This window comes from Scyliorhinus canicula, chromosome 15, assembly GCF_902713615.1.
Source record: "Scyliorhinus canicula chromosome 15, sScyCan1.1, whole genome shotgun sequence".
NCBI lineage: Eukaryota > Metazoa > Chordata > Chondrichthyes > Carcharhiniformes > Scyliorhinidae > Scyliorhinus > Scyliorhinus canicula.
The window spans coordinates 97,447,512-97,469,054 of NC_052160.1; the positions used below are offsets into that span (position 1 = coordinate 97,447,512).

The window sequence follows — 21,543 nt, forward strand, 5'->3', positions numbered from 1 at the left end:
TAGAGATCTACAAGATTATGAAGGGCATGGATAGAGTGGATGGACAGGCACTCTTTCCCAGGTTGGAGGGGTCAGTCACCAGGGGGCATAGTTTAGAGGAGATGTGCGAGGCAGGTTTTTTTACACAGAGAGTGGTGAATGCATGGAACACGTTGCCAGGGGAGGTTGTGGAAACAGATACATTAACGGCGTTCAAAAGGCATCTTGATAAACACATGGATTGGATGGGTATAGAGCAGGCATTGTCAAACTCGGGGGCTAACCGCGGGCGGGTGCCGGGAGGGTCGTGGAGCCGTCTGTTGCGGCGCTACCGATTGCGCAAATCAGCGTGCAACAGCCGGCTTTTAATAATGCCGACTGGGAGCGACCTTCAAAATGGCCAGGAACAGATTTTTAAAATTCGGCCGCACTGTGCATGCGTGGCCGATCATCAGATGGCATGCGCAAAATGCACAGACGCACTGATGATCGGGCACACATGCGCAGTGTGGCCCATTTTTTAAAATATGGTTGCAGCCTTTTTTTTTCCAAGTTCGGGGGGCCAAAGGGACCATTGGGGCCAAAGTGACCCAAAATCATTTCCTCCATTTTTGTCAGCAACAAACAAGGTAAGAGAAAATGGTGGGTGGCGCAGTCGGCTAGCGTGGGCCACAAATGTCGACCAGCGTAGGTCGCGACGGTCGGCCAGCGTGGGTCGCGACGGTTGACCGGAAAAAAAGTTTGAAAAACACTGGTATAGAGTGATACAAGGAAGTGTTGAGGGTTTTGGCAAACGTTGGTATCATGACCGGTACAGGCTTGGAGGGCTGAAGGGCCTGTTCCTGTGCTGTATTGTTCTTTGTTCTTCATGCTAGAGCTCTGCGCTAGGCTAGGGATGCTTCAAAGGAACCTTTTTTCCTCCCCTAGCTTTGGAGCTAAATAGCTTCAATAGTTACTCCAAATTACATATCTTGGGTGCTGGGGCTATCCTCCAGCATTAGACAGAAGCTGCACTCTTTGCCACTGTAAATTTGCATATTACCACGCCTGATCTCTTTGGATAAATGTGAAACTTTAACTCTGCTGGCATTTGACTGAGCAAATAGTGAATTATTTCTCCATATAATATTTAATTTACTCCCTTCAAATTTCAGCACAGAATGTTTCTGACCATAATATCATTAGCTACAGCTTCCAAATTAATACAGTCAATGAAAATCACCTCCAGGTAACAGCATCGCTGTCTTGGATTTTTATTCTCGTAAGATTGGCATAGAGTATTTTCTTAGACCGCTGGCCAGCATATTGGGTCAAAAGTGTAATTAATTCAGCAGCAAATGAATGTCACATACTGGAGAAAAAATGGCCGAAGCGTGACACCTTTCCATTTGTCAAGCCAATGCCAGAGTACAAACCAGAATTTAAAACTAGTTATTTGATGTACAGTGATTGATTTTGTTGGAAATCAATTTTTATTGTACACGTCAAAAAAGTGATTTATTTCTTAATTTCAGCTTCCACAAATGAATGCATTTTGTAGGCTGAGCAGTTGTAAGAGCACTTAGTTCAACTTGTATTCTTTTTTTTTATCAATTGAGAGTATCCAATTTTTTCCTTTCCAATTGAGGGGCAATTTGGTGTGACCAATTCACCTACCCTGCACATCTTTTTGGGTTGTGAGAGTGAGACCCACGCAAACACGGAGAGAATGTGCAAACTCCACACGGAAGTGACCCGGGGCTGGGATTGAACCCGGGTCCTTGCCGCCGTGAGGCAGCAGTGCTACCCATTGCACCACCGTGCCGCCCTTCTACCTGTATTCAAATCCTACTAATCTGTGCACTGTTTACCCAAGTTAGTAAAAGAACTAATGTGCAATAAATAAGACAGGTTTTTTGAGGGCACAAGTATGGAAATGTTGCAGATTGTTTGCAGAATGTTCAAGTTTGTTGCTGATCAGGAACTTGTGGATGAGTACCCAATTCATTTTTTCCAATTAAGGGGCAATTTAGTGTGGCCAATCCTGCCTATCTCTGGGGTGTGGGGGCGAAACCCACGCAAACATGGGGAGAATATGCAAACTCCACACGGACGGTGACCCAGAGCCGGGATCGAACCTGGGACCTCGGAGCCATAAGGCATCAGTGCTAACCACTGTGCCACCGTGCTGCCTGGAAAGTGTTTCTTTGAAGTTTATCTGCCAAACTGTTAAGTGCAGTCACCTGAATGCTTTCTCGTGAGCCTTGTCTTCCAAGATGGCGAGTAGGCTGATGAAGCAGAACTTCAAGTAGGCCTTCAAGTATGGAAACTTCAACATTTCCATACTTGTGCCCTCAAAATACCTGTCTTATTTATTGCACATTAGTTCTTTTACTAAGAATGAATGTTCTTGTTCCAATTTATGCATTACTTCAATTCATATGTTTTTGGCAATGAATTCAGGAAGAATTTTATCTGTAGTGGGTTTGGTTTGTCTTATCCCAATAAATATACATGAAATTTCGCATTTTTAAAAAAAAAAACTTCATTTTCTGCCTCTCTTTCTGACTTGTAACTTGCATTTCTTTTGTGCATATCACATTCCGTTATTGAGCTCTTGCTGCATATAATCAAAAGAAGGAGGCCTTCTATATATGCAGCTGTGGAAGCACACATAAGGGTTAGAGTTAATGTGAAGTCTTTTAAAGGCCTTCTGAAAAGAACAAAGAAGATCAAAGAACAATACAGCACAGGAACAGGCCCATCGGCCCTCCAAGCCTGCGTTGATCACGTGTCCTGTGTAGATCAATCGGGTGTATCCTTCTATACCCCGTCTGTTCATGTGCCTATCCAGATAAGACTTAAAGGTCGCTGAGGTATCTGCCTCAACCCCCTCACTTGGCAATGCATTCCAGGCCACCAACGCCCTCTGAGTAAAAAAAAAAAACTTCCCCACACACCTCCACTGAACCCCCCCCCCCCCCCACCTTCCCCACCTTGAACTTGTGCCCCCTTGTAATTGTCATTTCCGCCCTGGGGAAAAAGCCTCCAACTGTTCACCCTATCTATACCCCTAATAATTTTGTAAACTTCTATCAGGTTGCTCCTCAGCCTCCGTCGCTCAAGGGAGAACAATCCCAGTTTATCCAATCTCTCCTCCGAGCTAATGCTTAATTTTTGCCTTCATTTTCTCCCTCCCTGGATGATTACATATATTGGTTATATTTAATATAATATATTTAACAAGGCACGCATGCACACCACGCACCCGGCCATGCGATCCTAGTGGGCAATAAATTGAACCTCCAATGTTTACTTGGCATTCAAATACTCTGTTATGCTGCCCACTGCTACACTTGCAACCTGACAGTCAGAATGGTAAGTAATGGGAAATATGATGCAATGTCATCTGTAACTAAGTGATGATTGAGCACAATTTGAAGTCTGGGACCATGGTGCTAAATTTTCATGCTCTCTCAGTTCACCCTGTTTTCTCTTTGCAGTTTTGATTTTTATCTTTGATTTATTCTTGAATTTTTAAATGTGCATTAATCTAAGTTTCTGGTTAAATTTGTTTTTCTTCGAGGTTTAATTGACCTTTTTCTACCCTTGACTACCACATGAATATTGATATCTGGCTCCTGATATTGTGGTAAAATATTGTGGTAAAAGGAGCAGGATCTATCTATCGTTTTGGGTGGTGAGAGGGAACAGCTATCTGAGTCTTGGATGTGTCCCTCAATACAGTCAGTTACGTATTCATTGGACTCCTAAGTGTAACTGAAAGCTTATAATTGATGGTGTGTAAAACATGTCAATAATCTTTTGAGCGGTTCTCTCCCTCCTCCCCTCTCCGCCGCCTCCTCCACCCCGCCACCTTTTTTTGTACTTTTTTTCATTTGATGGTGGTTGGGTTGATGGTTTACCTGCAGATAACTTGGGTTATCATAGAATTTACAGTGCAGAAGGAGGCCACACGGCCCATGAAGTCTGCACCGGCTCTTGGAAAGAGCACCCTACCCAAGGTCAACACCTCCACCCTATCCCCATAACCCAGTAACCCCACCCAACACTACGGGCAATTTTGGACACTAAGGGCAATTTATCATGGCCAATCCACTTAACCACATCTTTGGACTGTGGGAGGAAACCGGAGGAAACCCACACACACACTGGGAGGATGTGCAGACTCCACACAGACAGTGCCCCAAGCCGGGAATCGAACCTGGGACCCTGGAGCTGTGAAGCAATTGTGCTATCCACAATGCTACCGTGCTGCCCTAAGCTGTGATGAGAATTTTGTTTCCAACACAAACCTATCAGTCCATGCTGCTCTGCATCAATTAACTTTGAATTCCTGCCTCTGAAAGAATTCACGTTCTAGTGTGCAAAAACTGGCAAAATGCCATCTCTTCATATTGCAGATTGTAATACATTATGTGTCATTGTCTATTGATACATCTGACAGTCATCGTGGCCAGGTTTCTGGAATAAAATAGTTTTAAAATAAATTTATTTGGCCACTGAGATTTTGTTGAATACAATATTAATACTTAATTTTATTTAAGGTCTCAGAGGCAGGCCAGCATAGTAAGAAGCCCACAACCTTACTTTCCTGCAACAGGACGTCATTCCGCCTTCCAGCTGGCATGTCGGCAATTCACATTGAATTCACTGAATACTATTTTCCTGACAGTAAAGAATTTCCTGGTAAGGTTTTGCCAGATAAGTAATTTTCCAAAATAAATGGTGAATGTGGCAGGCTTGTCAGTTAATTGTTTGATGTAATTCGCTTTTATGCAACATGCCCTGAAACACAATTGCACTGCACTAGAGTTGTACGTTTTGCACATTTCTTGCTTCACTTGAAGGCTGTAGAATACTCGGTCTTGCAATAATTTTATTTCCTAGGCATTTTGTAAAATCATGAAATAGTGCAGGAGGATATTTGATCCATTAAATCTCAGCTGACACTCTGAGCTATCCAATTCGTCCTACTTCTCTGCTCTCCTAGAAAGTCGAGGAACAGCTGCCACCTCCGAGAGAACCCCGCCATGGACCCTCTCAAGGCAAACTTTATTTTCTCGAGACTGAGTAACCCAGCCATGTCACTAACCCAGGTCTCTACACTCGGGATTTCGAATCTCTCCACATTAATAAGATCCGTCTCCGGGCTACCAGGGAGGCAAAGGCCAGGACGTTGGCCTCTTTCACTCCCTGAACTCCCGGATCGTCTGACACACCAAAGATCGCTATCTCTGGACTCTGCACCACCCGCATGCCAAAAATCTTGGACATTGCCTTAGCAAACCCCTGCCAGAATCCCTTAAGAGCCGGGCATGCCCAGAACATATGGACGTGGTCTGCAGGGCTTCCCGCACACCTCGCACATTTATCCTCAACCCCAAAGAGCTTGCTCATTCTCGTTGCCGTCATGTGTGCCCGGTGGACCACCTTAAACTGGATTAAGCTAAGCCTGGCACACTTCTGTTTAGGGCGTCCGCCCACAGGCCCGCATCCAGCTCCCCACCTAGCTCCTCCTCCCATTTGCCCATAAGCTCCTCCACTGGGGCTTCCTCCGCCTCCTGAAGTTCCCGGTAAATGTCCGAAGCCTCCCCCTCCCCTAACCAGGTGCCGGAGACCACCCTATCCTGTATCCTGGGTGGGGGTAGCAGCGGAAATGATACCATCTACTTTTTCAGAAAGGCGCGTACCTGAAGGTGTCTGAAAGTGTTTTTCCAGGGGGCAAACTGAATTTCTCCTCCAGCATTTTCAGGCTGGGGAAGGTCCGGTCTATGAACAGGTCACCAATCCTTTTAATGCCTTCCCTATGCCAGCTTTGAAACCCTCCGTTTATCCTGCCCGGGACAAATCTGTGATTGTTGCGTATTGGGATCCAGACTGAGGCTCCCTACACCCCCACCCTGCGCCTTCTCGACTGATCCCAGATCTTTAATGCCGCCACCACCACCGGACTAGAGGAGTAGTGGGCTGGCGAGAATGGCAGAGGTGCCATTGCAAGTGCCCCTAGGCTGGTGCCTTTACATGAGGCCGCCTCTTTGAAAATAATTTAATGAATCTCCTTACACTATCCCTTTGCGCAGTGCATTCCAGAACGTAACTCCTCTGTAGTAAATTGCATCAGCCTTGTGTAAATGCATACTTCATAAGAGGATGGAATTTTTCCATTGAAAAAAAACTGGTTTAAAAAAATGTTACCAAATGTTGAGAATGTTTTCTGCTGGGTAGATAATCAAAGGGATACTATTCATATGCTGCCAAGCCTGTCCCTTGAGAACAATATGCTACAACTGCACCCTTCAATCTGACACTCACCCTGTCCCTTGAGAACAATATGCTACAACCCCACCCTTCAATCTGACAATCAACCTCAGCATTTAGACTTCTTTGTGCTCATAATACCTACCTGGAATTTATTGCAGAGTTTTGTGAGCCAAATAGTTTGGAACGGCCTGACTTAGCTCTGCCATCTCTTAGATTAAGATCCAAAATTGGAATATTGAATGGGTTAGTATCAGCAATTTGTGCAGCATGGAAATTAAGGGGAGGCATTGATTTTAAACTTTATGGATAGTTTTCAAGAGTGCATACCGAAGTGATCCATAAAGTGTTGGACACTTCCATCTAATTACATTTGACGGTGCTGCTGTACTAGTACACTACTCTACTGACCCACTTTTTACATCCAACCCATTCAAAGGAATAAGTGCCATGCACATTTTATTAAGACGTGACCATTTTTTTCAGTAGATTTACACAACTGTAATCAATTTGACGAAAACATTATTCTGTACTTTTATCTGTGCCAATTTGAAGCAATGTTTGAATATTTGCGTTACCTTTTTTTTCCCCATTTACAGTGCCTTGTCCTAATCTTTATGTAAAACTCAATGCCTTGCAATTTACACTGGATCCAATCAGCATGTTGTGGATGAACTCCTTCTCTTTGGACTTGTATCAGACTCTACAGCAGTTCAAAGCCATCTATAAATTGAATAATTCGGTGAAAGTGGATGAACATGTTGACTTTTGTATCAATGGACTCATGTTGAAGGTTAGTCACTGCCTACGGTCATGTGTTCTAAGATATGGGGTGGTCCCGGTGGATTGGAAATTAGCAAACGTGACACCACTGTTTAAAAAAGGAGGTAGGCAGAGAGCAGGAAATTATAGGCCAGTGAGCTTAACTCCGGTAGTATGGAAGATGCTGAAATTGATCATCAAGGAAGAAATAGCGAGGAATCTGATTCAAGGAAAACAACCCCTGTCTATATTACATATATTACATGTAACATGTTCCTTTTGTGTCGCATTTGAAAACATTCATTGATTATCCTTGAAGCCTCTCGGGGCCCATCTGTCCCTCGCCTGCAAAGCGTCCAGTACATCACGAATACGTTAAAAAAAAACTATCACCAAATTCGCTGAGTACTGCTCAGTATATAAAAATTAACCAGTTGATTTAAATTTTCTGATTTGATGAATATTTGTACTGGAAAGATTGGATGCATGTACACTTTTTCTGCACATCCATCCAGAAACATCACAGGTAAAAATTGGGAAATAAAGACCAACAACAAGTTACATTTATGTAATGCCTCACAGGAGCATTGTAAAACAAAATGTCTCCAAGCCACGTAAGTAGATATTGGGTCAGATGACCAAAAGGAGTGATATTTTCAGACGGCACGGTGGCACAATGGTTAGCACTGCTGCTTCACGGTGCCAAGGACCAAGTTCAGACCCAACCCTGGTTCACTGCCTGTGTGGAGTTTGCACGTTCTCCCCATGTCTGCATGGGTCTCACCCCCATGTGCAGGGTAGGTGGATTGGCTATGCTAAATTGCCCCTTAAATGGAAAAATTAAAATAAGGGTTTTCAAGAATGGCTTCAAGGAGGAAAATGAGTTCAAGAAGGGAGGAAATTCCAGCGGTTCGGCCTAGGCAACTGATGGCATGATGGCGGAACCATTAAAGAGGCCAGGATTAGTGTAGATGTCTCGGAGGAAAGTGGGGGTGGGGCAAATTTTAGAGATAGGGAAGGTTGAAGCCACAAGGGTGTCAATTTTAAAATTGAGCATTGCTTGACCAGGAATCAATGTAGGTCGTCAAATGCAGGGGCAATTGGTCAATGGGGGTGCAAATTAAAGCATGGACAGCAGAGATTTGGATGACCTCAGGTTTATGGAGGATAGAATGTGGGACAGCAGCCAGGAATATGTTGAAACAAGACAGTCTAGAGCTATCAAAGGCTTTTCAGCAATAGATAACCTGAGCCATGGGTAAAATCAGGAGTTGTGGCGCAAGTGGAAATAGGAAGTCTATGAGGTTGAAAGTTCAGATCGGGCAAATGTGACACCGAGATCCGAACAAACTGGCTTGATGTCAAACTGTTGCCAGGGAAAGGGATGGAGTTGGTAGCTAGGGAACAAAGTTTGGAATGGGCATCAGATACAATGGCTACAATCTTTCCAATATTGAATTGGAGGAAATTTCTGCTCTTCCAATACTGCATGTCATATAAGCAGTCTGATAGTTTAGCAGCAGTCGAGAAGTCTCTCAAAGTGGTGGTGCAGCAGAGCTGGGTGCCATCAGTGTACATGTGAAAACTAACTCTGTGCTTTCAGACGTAACTGAGGCCAGCATGTAGATGAGAGAAAGGAGCAGACCAAGAATAGATTTCTGGAGGATACTAGAGGTACCAGTGCAGGGGCAGGAAGAGACACCATTGCAAGTGAGACCCTGGATATGATTGGGTTGGTAAAAAATGAAACCAGATGAGAGCAGTCTTGCCCAGCTAGACAACATTAGTGTTTAATCTGCAATTGTTGTGAGGTTACTTTTTGTCCCAATTACAATTCAGTTTTTAAATAAAGAACAATTGAACAATCAATTTCTTTGATTGCATGCTGTAGGCTGAAAGGACTTTCCTCTGACTTTATTTTGAAATATTGGTTGGAAGATATTTTGTGTGGGAACTATGTTTCTGAATTTCCCAGGTGACTCCGTTAATACATGTCAGGATGAACGTGGTTCTGTCCTGTCCAGTGTTGAGGTAGGTCATTTCTGTTCAATGGACATTGGGGCTGTTTAAATTTGTAGAAGCCCAGAAGACAGGAAAGGGAAATTTAACCTTCGGGCTCAAGAGGGTCAGCTGAGATTTGACCTTTGATGTCCAGTGAACTTGCCAGGAATATATATGTCTGTCTGCCAACCGCATAAAATCTCTTGTTTTATGCATCCCAGTAGGCACTACCACCTTCAATGAAGGAGATATAGACAGCAAAATATAAAATCACTGCACTGAATATGTTCTGAAAAGTTAAATTTAAATGACACTTTTGTGGTGCAAGGTGAATCCACATTATATTGAGTTCCCTGCTACAGCACACTTCCCTATAACAGGGTACAGTGCAATATGATTTCATGCCATGGTCCAATGTAACTGCTCAGGATCTGTGATTGGAAACAGTCATATAGATCTTGACCTTAACTGGTTGCTTCATGACACTAAAAATTTGAAGGCAGTTTATCCCAGATAAATACTTGGGTCCTGATCATTTTTAAAATTGACATCACTGCTGCAGAAGAGCACTCTTGGGTGTGGGATAGGATAAATATAGGATGAACATCTTGTATAACTGAGGCCAGATTGAGCGATATGAACCGTCTTGTCCAGTTGATCCACATTCTGTAAGAATTCTTGTCAGATTCTTAGAATCTCAACCAGCAGAATGCAGTGTTCTTCATCCCTTCAATCTCCATGCTGCAAGGTTGAAAGTTTAAACCACTGAGGTATCGCTTCCTTGTACCTTAATTATTCTCAGTGCTTTGAATGAAGTATTTTGGTGCACTCAGCCACTGCAGCATGGATTGAAACAATGGCAGCTGGTGTTTGTGGTTTCCTAGTACCGCAAGGCCATCAGGAAGGGGGAAATGAGAGCTCTACTCTGGCTGGGTACATTGTGTTATATCTCAGTAGTGATAATAGTGACAGTTCGTTACTAATGGTGTGCAAAGCTGGCCAGTGTGGTACCGGCTAGAGAAAGAGAGAGAGCCAGTAATGAACTACTGGTGTTGTGTAAATATTGGTGTAAATAAGTTATTTTCTGTTTGACTCTACAAACTTGTGCTGGACTCTTTGCAGCCCTCATAATTATCAAAGTTTTTTATAAATAATTTTAATTCAAATTTTCACAAAATATCAATAACAAAAACTACTAAGAATAGAAAGAACAACACCACCCCCCCCCCCCCCCCCCCCCCCTCACCCGTGTATACAAAAAGGAAGAAATAAATTAACGGACGTCATTAGCAAAGAACAAATATACACGTCCCTTCAGCCCAAAACAAAGAGACAAACCCCCCCCGGGTTGCTGCTGCTGCTGGCCTTTTTCTACCGTTCTGCCAGGAAATCTAGGAATGGTTGCCACCTCCTGAAGAACCCCTGCACCGATCCCCTTAGGGCACATTTCACCCTCTCCAATTTAATAAACCCTGCCATGTCGTTGATCCAGGCCTCCACGCTTGGGGGCCTCGCATTCTTCCACTGAAGAAGAATCCCCCGCCGGGCTACTAGGGACGCAAAGGCCAGAATAGATAGATAGACAGAACAGTACAGCACAGAACAGGCCCTTCGGCCCTTGATGTTGTGCCGAACAATGATCACCCTACTCAAGCCAACGTATCCACCCCATACCAGTAAACATCCCCCCCCCCCCCCCCCCCCCCCCCCCACTTACCTTATTTATTTAGGACACTAAGGGCAATTTATCAAAAGCCAATCCACCTAACCTGCATATCTTTGGACTGTGGGAGGAAACCGCAGCACCCGGAGGAAACCCACGCACACACGGGGAGGATGTGCAGACTCCACACAGCCAGTGCCCCAAGCCGGGAATCGAACCTGGGACCCTGGAGCTGTGAAGCATTTATGCTAACCGCCATGCCACCGTGCTGCCCGGCCTCTTTCACCTCCTGCACTCCTGGCTCCTCTGCAAACCCAAATATTGCGAGCCCCCAGCCCGGTTTGACCCTGGATCCTACCACCCTCGACACCGTCCTTGCTACGACCTTCCAAAATTCCCCCAGCGCTGGGCATGCCCAGAACATATGGGCATGGTTTGCTGGGCTCCCTGAGCACCTAATACACCTGTCCTCGCTCCCAAAGAACCGGCTCATCCTTGTCCCGGTCATATGAGCCCTATGCAGCATCTTAAACTGTATGAGGCTAAGCCTTGCACAAGACGAGGAGGAGTTCACCCTTCCTAGGGTGTCCGCCCACGTCCCCCCCTCAATCTCCTCACCCAGCTCCTCCTCCCACTTACCCTTCAGCTCCTCCACCGAGGCCTCGTCTACCTCCTGCATCACTTGGTACGTAGCCGAGATCCTCCCCTCTCCAACCCACACCCCTGAGAGCACCCTGTCCTGGACCCCCCGCGGCGGCAACAGAGGGAACTCCGCCACCTGCCGCCTGACAAATGCCCTTAGCTGAATGTACCTAAAGGTGTTCCCCGGGGGGAGCTCGAACTTCCCTTCCAGCTCATCCAGGCTCGCAAACTTCCCGTCAACAAACAGGTCCCTCAACCTCCTAACACCTGCCCTGTGCCAACTCAGGAACCCGCCGTCAATTCTCCCCGGGCCAAACCGGTGGTTCCCCCGTATCAGGGACCCCATCGAGGCCCCACCTCCCCTCTGTGCCGTCTCCATTGCCCCCAAATTCTGAGGGTAGCCGCCACCACTGGGCTCATGGTATATCTCGTTGGAGGGAGCGGCAGCGGCGCTGTTACCAACGCCTCCAGGTTCGTGCCCACACATCTCCATCCTCTTCCATGCTGCCCCTTCCCCGTCCATCACCCACTTGCGCACCATCGCTGCGTTGGCAGCCCAATAATACCCACAGAGGTTGGGCAGCGCCAGCCCCCATCCCTTCCCCACTCCAGGAACACCCTTCTCACCCTCGGGGTCCCATGCGCCCACACAAACCCCGTAATGCTCCTGTTAACCTGCCTGAAAAAGGCCTTCGGGATAAGGATGGAGAGGCACTGGAACAGGAACAGAAATCTCGGGAGCACCGTCATCTTGACTGATTGCACCCTACCCGCCAGAGACAGCGGCAACATGTCCCATCTCTTAAACTCCTCCTCCATTTGCTCCACCAGCCTTGAGGTTAAGCTTATGCAAGGCCCCCCAGCTCCTGGCCACCTGAACCCCCAAGTACCAGAAGCTCCTTTCTGCCCTTTTTAGTGGGAGCCTACCAATCCCCCCCTCCTGGTCCCCCGGGTGTACAGCGAACAGCTCGCTTTTCCCCAAGTTGAGCTTGTACCCTGAGAAATCCCCAAATTCCCTGAGAGTCCTCATCACCTCTGGCATTCCCCCCCACCGGGTCCGCCACATACAACAATAGCTCATCCGCATAAAGCGACACTCGGTGTTCCTCCCCACCTCGCACCAGTCCCCTCCAGTTCCTCGACTCCCTCAACGCCATGGCCAGGGGTTCAATTGCCAGCACAAAAAGCAGGGGGGACAAGGGACATCCCTGCCTCGTCCCTCGGTATAACCGAAAATACTCCGACCTCCTCCCATTCGTGGCCACGCACGCCATCGGGACCTCATATAACAGCCTCACCCACCTGACAAACCCCTCCCCAAACCCGAACCTTTCCAGCACCTCCCACTCAACCCTATGAACGGCCTTCTCCGCGTCCAACGCCACCACTATCTCCGCCTCTCCTTCTACCGCCGGCTTCATTATAACATTCAAGAGCCTATATTAGTATTCAGCTGTCTCCCTTACACGAACCCCGTTAGATCCTCGTGGATAACCTGCGGCACAGAGTCCTCTATCCTCGTGGCTAAAATCTTCGCCAACAGCTTGGCGTCCACATTCAAGAGTGAGATCGGCCTGTATGACCCACACTGCAGGGGATCCTTGTCCCGCTTAAGGATCAAGGAAATCAGCGCCCGAGACATCGTCGGAGGCAGAGTCCCCCCCCTTCCCTTGCCTCGTTGAAGGTCCTAACCAACAGGGGGCCCAATAGGTCTGCATACATCTTATAGAATTCGACTGGGAACCCATCCGGCTCCGGCGCCTTCCACGACTGCATGCTCCCTATCCCTTTAACCAGCTCCTCTAGCTCAACCGGCGCCCCCAGTCCCTCCACCTGTCCCTCCTCCACCCTCGGGAATCTGAGCCTGTCCAAAAAGTGCCCCATCCCCCCCCCGCCTCCTCTGCTGGGGGTTCGGACCGATACAGTTCCTCATAAAAGTTCCTGAAGACCCCATTAATGTCTACCCCCCTTCGCACCACATTCCTTCCCCTATCCTTAACTCCACCAATCTCCCTGGCCGCATCTCGCTTACGGAGCTGGTGCGGCAGCATCCTGCTCGCCTTCTCCCCATATTCATACACCGCTCCCTATGCCTTCCTCCACTGAGCTTCCGCCATTCAGGTGGTCAACAAGTCGAACTCAGCCTGGAGACTACGCCGCTCCCTCAGCAATCCCTCCTGCGGAGCCTCCGCGCATCTCCTGTCCACCCTCACCATCTCCCCCACCAGTCTCTCCCTCTCTCTCTGCTCTCTCCTCTCCCTGTGGGCTCGAATGGAGATCAACTTCCCCCTGACCACAACCTTCAGCGCCTCCCAGATCGTCCCCACTCGGACCTCCCCATTGTCATTGGCCTCCAGGTACCTCTCAATACATCCTCGAACCTGCCCGCCCACCACCTTGTCCGCCAGCAGCCCCACCTCCAAGCGCCAAAGCGGGCGCTGGTCTCTCTCCTCCCCCAGCCCGAGGTCCACCCAGTGCGGGGCATGGTCAGAAATGGCTATCGCTGAATACTCAGCATCTTCCACCCTCGCAATCAGCGCGCTACTCATAACGAAAAAATCAATCCGGGAATAGGCCTTATGCACATGGGAGAAGTATGAAAATTCCCTGGTCCTCGGCCTCGCAAACCTCCATGCATCCACCCCTCCCATCTGGTCCATAAACCCCCTCAACACCTTAGCCGTCGCTGGCTTCCTACCCGTCCTGGATCTGGATCGATCCAGTGCCGGATCCTGCACCGTGTTAAAAATCCCCACCCCCCCATTATCAGGCCCCCCGCCTCCAAATCTAGAATCCGACCCCACCTCCTCTAAAGCAGCTCCCTTTACCGGCCCGGTCCCCTCGCGGGGCCCCAACCCCCCTTCACACCATCAGCCCTAACCCCCCTTCACACCATCAGCCCTCCACACTGCAGGTCTGCCCCCCTCCTCGAGCCCATCCAATAAACCCAAGCAGAAAACAGTGCCCCACCCGCCCTGAAAACAACAAAGAACCAACATTAAACAGAGAACCTCCCCCCTCAAAATATAACACAGTTACATGCAGACCCCTGCACCCAACCCTCAGTTTGAGTCTAACTTCTCGGCCTGCACAAAGGCCCACGCCTCCTCCGGGGACTCAAAGTAAAAGTGTCGGTCCCTGTAGGTGACCCACAGACGCGCCGGCTGCAGCATGTCGAACTTCACTCCCTTCCTGTGCAGCACCACCTTCGTCCGATTGTACCCGGCCCTCTTCTTTGTCACCTCCGCACTCCAGTCCTGGTAGATCCGTACCACCGCGTGCTCCCACCTGCTGCTCGGCTCCTTCTTGGCCCACCTGAGCACACACTTCCGGTCAGCAAAACTGGTGAAACCGCACCAGCACCGCCTGTGGCAGCTCATTCGGCTTGGGTCTTCTTGCCAATATTCTGTGGGCCCCCTCCAGCTCCAGGGACCCCTGAAAGGACGCAGGTCCCATCAGTGAATTCAGCAGGACAACCACGTAGGCCCCCATGTCTGACCCCTCCAGCCCTTCCGGAAGGCCCAGGATCCACAGATTTTTCCGGTTCGCCATCTCCTCGAACCTCTCCTGCCATTTTTTATGGAGCGCCTCGTGCATCTCCACCTTCACCGCGAGGCCTAAGGTCTCGTCCTCTCTTTCGGAGGCCTTTTGTCGGATCTCTCGGATCGCTACCCCCTGGGCCATCGGGGTCTCCAGCAGCTTGTCAATTGAAGCCTTCAACGGCTCCAGAAGCTATAAGCTCCCTGAAGCAGCGCTGGAGAGTCTTCTCCTGCGCCCACTGCCTCCTGGTCTCCGCCCGCTGCCATCTTGTGCTTCTTCCCTCGCTTCTGCTTTGGCGCTGCAACCACTTTCTTACTCGCCCCACTCCTGGTCTTACTCGCCCCACTCCTGGTCCAGGCCATATACTACTGGGGAAATGTTGCTGACTCCTTCCCACGTCGGGAAACGTCGAAAAAGTACCGCTGGGGGCCCTAAAAAGAGCCCAAAAGTCCGTTCCTGGCGGGAGCTGCCGAACGTGCGGCTTAGCTCCGCATAGCCGCAACCGGAAGTCTTATCAAAGTTTTTATCTTTAAAGTTTTTACTTGCAACGAGGTCGGCTGTTAGGGGGTTGGCCCTTCCAAACTTGCTATACTATTATTGGGCTGTGAATGCGGAGAAGGTACAGGGCTAGAGTAGGGAGGTGAAGCCCCTTCGAGGATAGAGGTGGATTCCTGTAAGGGATTGGGCGCTGGCAACGGCGCCACTACTGTTTGCCGGAGGGAAGTATTCAGGGAGTCCTGCGGTGGTAGCCAAGCTGAGGATTTCGAGGCAATTCCGGCAGCACTTTTAGTTGAGGGCAGGCTCGAGGGTGATACCGATCAGCAGAACCATGGGTTTGAGCCAAGGAGGATGGATGGGAGGAGTGGAGGAGATGAAGGATTTGTTTTTGGAGAGACGTTTCGCTTGCTTGGACGAAATGGGGGTGAAGTTTCGGCTCCAGCGAGAGGTGGACTTTAGCTGCGTGCAGGTGCGGACCTTAGGGAGGAAGGTTTTCTCAAACCTTCCGGTGGCACTGTTCTCTTCTTTGCTAGAGGTGAGGCTGGAGGGTGAGGTCGTTTCGGCGATTTTATGGTAAGATCATGGGGGAAGATAAAGTGTCTGTGGAACGGAGCAAGGCCAAATGAGAGGAGGAGCTGGGGATGGTGTTGGAAGAGGGATTATGGTGCGAGGTGCTACGCAGGGTTTATGCTTCAACTCTGAGCGCGAAGCTAGAATTGATTCAGTTAAAAGTAGTGCAAAGTGCACACGAAGGTGAGGATGAGCCGGCTGTTTGAGGGGGTGGAGGATAGCTGTGAACGGTGCGGGAGGGGCCCAGCTAATCACGTTCATATGTTCTGGCCCTGCCCGAGGTTGGATACATTTTGATGGTAGGTTTTATTAGCACCATGTCAGAGGTCCTACACGTAGCCTTTGAGCCTGGTCCCCGGGAGGCCACATTTGGGGTGTCAGACCTGCCGGAGTTGCAGACGGGAGCAGGAATTAATGTCTTAGACTTCGCCTCATTGATCACTCGAAACAGGTCCTGTTGGAGTGGAGGTCATCTTCTCCCTGTGCCTCTGCGTGGCTGGGGGATCTAATGGAGTTCCTATACTTGGAGACGGTGAAAGTTTTGAGAGGGGCAGGTGAGGGGTTCCACAGGAGATGGGGTTTGTTTATCTTACACTTTGGGGTAATGTTGTCGTTAAGGTGTGGGGGGGTGGGGGCGCAGTTTGTGGGTTGTTTTTTATTCTTTGTAAAAATATTAAAATATTGCAAATTTGAATTAAAATATACATTATTTGTGTGCACTACATTATACTTTAGTATCAAAACCCGTTCCTGAGAAATCTGCACAGGCAGCAATTGCTCTTATTTAGTGCAAATATTGTACCTGCAGGAACTCCGGTAAATCTGTTGGCAGAAAACTGGGTATTTCTGGAAGTCAACCAGCTAAAAATATATAGCATAATTAAAATAATCGTAATATTATCACTTGTACATAAGTACACTTTGGGAAGTTGGGATTCGAGTTTGATGACAATGCACTCTCATATGGTCAATAATAAAATGCCAGCTCAAATTGTTCTCCAGTTTTGCTTCACAGTGTTAAGGTTTTTTTTTATTGATTATGCTTGTTTCAAAATTGGTGCGTATAGTTTTGAACTCTGGAGTAAAGAAAGACTTTCTACCCTCTGGGACACATTTCGAGCTGGAGATGGTTTTTTTTGGGAGGGGATGGTGAAGGTTAAAATAAAATTACAATTTCACATGGAGTGACGTGTGTGTGGCTTTATCTGTCCCATGGATGCCTGCTTGGAATTTGCTTGAAAGATGTAAATGAAATTTTTTTTTCTCACTTTTCAGTTCATTATTCCAGTGGACAAGAAGGTAGCGGCTCATCCAGACAGACCACAGTGCATCACCATTCAGACTTCAGATGTTGTGGCTACAAACACCCGACACTCGCCAAACTGCAAACATTCAGATCTTCAAACGGTACTCAAAGCCTTCAAGGACTTTGAATTCTTCCACGTGTCATATAAGGATTTCCCTAAATGTGCACACAGTTTTGATGTGCTGCAAAATGTTTTCTTCCATCATGCTTTTGAGCATCAAATCAATTTGGACAAGATACACGCACAAAAGAATTGTACCTATGACATACTAAAGGCATTGTCAGCTGCAGATGTTTGGTCGCTCCATTTTTCCCTGCTCTGGTTGGACTTTGAGGGTGTTGAAAGTTCAAAGGGCAAGCCTTTGAACTTTGTGGATGCATTTCCCCTCTCCATTTGGGCATCCCAACCACCTAAGTTTCAGAAAGCCAAGGAATCGCCTAGCCAGTCAACGTCTGAACATAGCACTGATTTAGAAGATTACAACAGTAGTTTGGGCCAGAAGTTGAATTTGGTCAGCTGCATAGAGTCCGTTGGAAATGGGCTACAGGCCAATGCAAAGCAGGATATTATGGCTTCAGAAATGCTCAGAGCTTCCAGAGGGATTGGACAGCAGGCAGAAGTGAAAGAATCTAGCACAAAGGATGATTCTGAGGCAGACGTACATGTTCTAGTGTACAGCACTGCCCATGTAAAAGCACACATGAACCACTACCATTACTTGGTATTACTCAGACTAAAGGAGTGTCTCATTCAGCTACAGGACGACCTGCATCAGGATATAGAAAGATTGACTAAAAGCCCAGTTAAATCTGGCAGTACTTGCATAGGGCTGTTGATAAAGAGTGCAGAAATTGCATTACTGCTTCACCCTGTACCAACCACAGGTAGTGATGCCAAATCCCAGGGATCGGAGAGCACAAGCCTTGCTGAATCAGAACTCTCACCTTCTGAAAGTAAAGAGAGCCTGATCATGGAGATTAAGTCTATGAACCTAGCACCAACTGATCAGCTGGACAATACCATCAGTTCTATGGATGACAGTGGGATTCATAATGGGGATTCGAGTATCGGAACCTCATTAGATCATTGTGTGTTGTCACAAGATGGTCTGGCGGTGAGCAGTGATCCTGTTTCTGATACTGAAGGGGTGACGAATCAATCACTTGAAAAAGGACTTGTGGAAGAAGCATATGAAGCAGTGGAGTCACTTGAGACTGAAATTTCTGAGGGTGTCATTCATCGCTCCACCTCAAACCCCACTTTAACCACAAGTGTGTCTTTCATTTTAGACCCACAGAGAAGGAGCAGAGCATCTGATGGCAATGACCAGACTGATCTCGCTCCATTTCGGGATGTCGATGTAGATTCAACTCCATTGAGTGTAACAAAGGATGCTGCAAAAGAAGCTCTGCTCTTAACTGTGGATTTAACTAAAGAGGCTGTTTGTCTCACAAAAGATGCTTTCAGCCTCAGCAAAGAGAAGATGGCTAACACAATGCAAAAGATGCTTTCTCTGTCATCCTCTAGGTAAGCTGAAATGTTTCTCAGGCAGAGATTGTTATCTTTAAGGTTTCTATAAATATTAGGCTGCCCCAAGAGTAAAACAAAGTAGGGTATTTTTTTCTGCAAAAGGATCATCTTTTCCACTCCCCATAGCCGAGGTAGCAAGCAGATGTTAATGTTTTATCATCCTTTGGCAAGTATTTTCAACAGCTTATTGAAGCAAATGCTCGAACATCTCCAAGTTTCAGGGGTTTTGTTCTTCCCCTTCCCCACCTGGCCAATCACCATGAGCCCTGTACACATCTTCAGACTGAGGAAGTAGGTAATGTGATTAAGTTTTTTGCCTGCTGCTGTGGATTGATTCACTTATGACTTTTCCTTGATATCTGATTGCTGTTCAGAGAAACCGAACAAGAGCCAATCCGACCCACCCTCTGAAATTAAGTTTCAAACAGCAATTGCTTTCCCATCAATTGACCTTAAGCTTGGGTTTTCACAGAGCGGGGTAAAAATGAATTATATCTTTAATCTTGTACATTGAGTCCAGCTCTGAAAGCTTCAAGACAACTGCAAGGAATTGCTCAACCGTTTAGGGACATTGTTGCATGTATGTTGGTGTATGTGTGTTCCCTCCAGCTACCACATACATTTTGTTTGAGAGGGCACATGGCTTGAGTACGACCCTAAAAGGCTATAGCTGAGACCTGACACTGAGCAACTGGAGGGTTTTAGGATGTTGCCACTAGATTTGCCAGAAATCCTTGGGATGAGCAAGTGAATTTTCTTTTGTATCTATTTGAGCTGTCAATCAAAAAGCAGAACAATTTTATTCTGCTGTAATAAAGTGGATTCTCTGATATTTCAGTTTATGGAACACTCAGGTGCTGGTGATCATGTTGCTGGTAGCAATGGGCAGCAGTCGAGTGAGGAATTCAAGTGGACGCAGAAGTCCTGCACCTGCTCCATGGCATGTTTAAAATCTAAAACCTTCTTTTCAAAACCCTGTCAATGGCTTCACTCCACTCAAATGTTATAAATTCCCCCAGACCAGCTCTCCTTATTCTAATTTTCAATTTCTGATTCTGTCCCAGTTTTGGTGGCAAAACTTTAGTCTGCCAAAATCCTACTCTCTGGAACACTGGCTGAGACCGTGAGTGTTTTATCCATCTATTTCCTTCCCCCACCAATAAGCCTTCTCAAACCGCAACACGGTTGCATAGTGGTTAGCACAGTTGTGTCTCAGCTCCAGGTTCCCAGTTTCGATTCCCGGCTTGGGTCACTGGCTGTGTGGAGTCTGCACGTTCTCCCCGTGTGTCCGTGGGTTTCCTCCGGGTGCTCCGGTTTCCTCCCACAGTCCAAAGATGTGCACGTTAGGTGGATTGGCCATTCTTAGTATCCATCGTGGTTAGGTGGGGTTACCAGGATAAAGGGGATAGGGTGGAGGCATGGGGCTTAAGTAGGGAGCTCTTTCCAAGGGCTGGTGCAGACTCTAAGGGTTGAATGGCCTCCTTCTGCACTGTAAATTGTATGATTCTATGAAACCCATCTTTTCTCCTAAGCTATCATAATGTTCTAATCCTTGCCTGCTGCTCTAGCGAGGTAAGGACATTTTTATATATTTCAAAGGCACAATCTAAATTTTACATGTAGGTGTGATATTTTATGAGCAGGACAAAACTAAATGCCTTGGCTGAATTTTCACAACACCCCAGCATATGGCCTCAATGCACAGTTCATTGACAAGTGAAACACCTGGGTCCATTGTTCTTGACATAACTGCACTTCTGTTCAAAAGCTTTTTTTAGCCACCACTGTGTATAGATAATTATACTGCCCCTGATTGCTGGATGGACAATTTTGTTCCTTCATAAAGAAAGAGAGAAGGGAGCTTTACCCTTTATGATACACATGTGCTTGATGCTAACACCATTTTTTTAAATGGTCACTTCTGCTTATTTGCAAATTCAATCCTTTAGGTCTAGTTCAACCACTTTTTTTCACAAAGATTTATTCTGCAATAAATAATTTGGAATGCTTCATTAATTAATAATGGACAACTTTTGAAATTTTTTCATATACAAGGTTTGTAAATCTGAATGGAAAAGCTGAATCCACTCGCTGGAACACATTTGGACTACTGTGGAATATGCACAGTGCAAGGAATCTGCGCTTGTCGCAAAAATTGGGTGACTAATTGGCAAACTTGTGAAACACAGCCTTGATCAAGTTCTGTACCCTATGAAACAGCGAAGTGCTTTACAGTCAATTTTTTTGCAGTTGCTGTAATGCAGGAAACCCAGTAGCTGATTTATGTACAGCAAGATCTCGCGTGCAGTAATGTAACAATGACCAGACAGTTTCTCTGTGATTTTTGGTTAAGGGCTAAATATTTACCAGAACACTGGGTAGAACCTATTTGCTTTTGATTGACTAACGTGCCAGGGGATCTTTATACACCCATCTGTGAGGGCAGATGGGCTCCTTGTTCGGCTGCTTAACTGAAAATTGGCACCTCCGACCATGCAGCACTCACAGCAGCAGGTAGTTGGGATATCATTGAATAATATTTAATTGTACAAGTTTCTTAGCAAGGTTTGTTAATTGGTGCATTTAATACTGGCTCATTCCAGTCACTCAAGTGCCTCAAATGGATTTGTGACAATTGGAATCATTTTGATTTTTAACCTTGCATCAGAGGCACTGCAACCTTTGGTCAGATTGTTTAGTTGGGTTTATCCACCATTTATGGGAATATAATATTTGAGAACTGATAGGGGAATGCAGTTCTTCGTCATGATAAAAGAAGCAGTTCATGAT

At 47.0% G+C, this 21,543-nt stretch overlaps 1 protein-coding gene across 3 annotated transcripts in view; it reads left to right on the plus strand.

The window, feature by feature from the left end:
* uhrf1bp1 (UHRF1 binding protein 1) overlaps positions 1 to 21,543 on the plus strand; it is a 226,761-nt gene that overhangs the window by 155,163 nt on the left and 50,055 nt on the right. For all 3 annotated transcript variants that reach the window (XM_038821140.1, XM_038821138.1, XM_038821139.1), the window contains exons 12-14: positions 4,527 to 4,668; positions 6,840 to 7,033; positions 17,192 to 18,750. In XM_038821140.1, the coding sequence (XP_038677068.1) occupies positions 4,527 to 4,668; positions 6,840 to 7,033; positions 17,192 to 18,750 (1,895 nt within the window). The remainder of the gene's footprint in view (positions 1 to 4,526; positions 4,669 to 6,839; positions 7,034 to 17,191; positions 18,751 to 21,543) is intronic.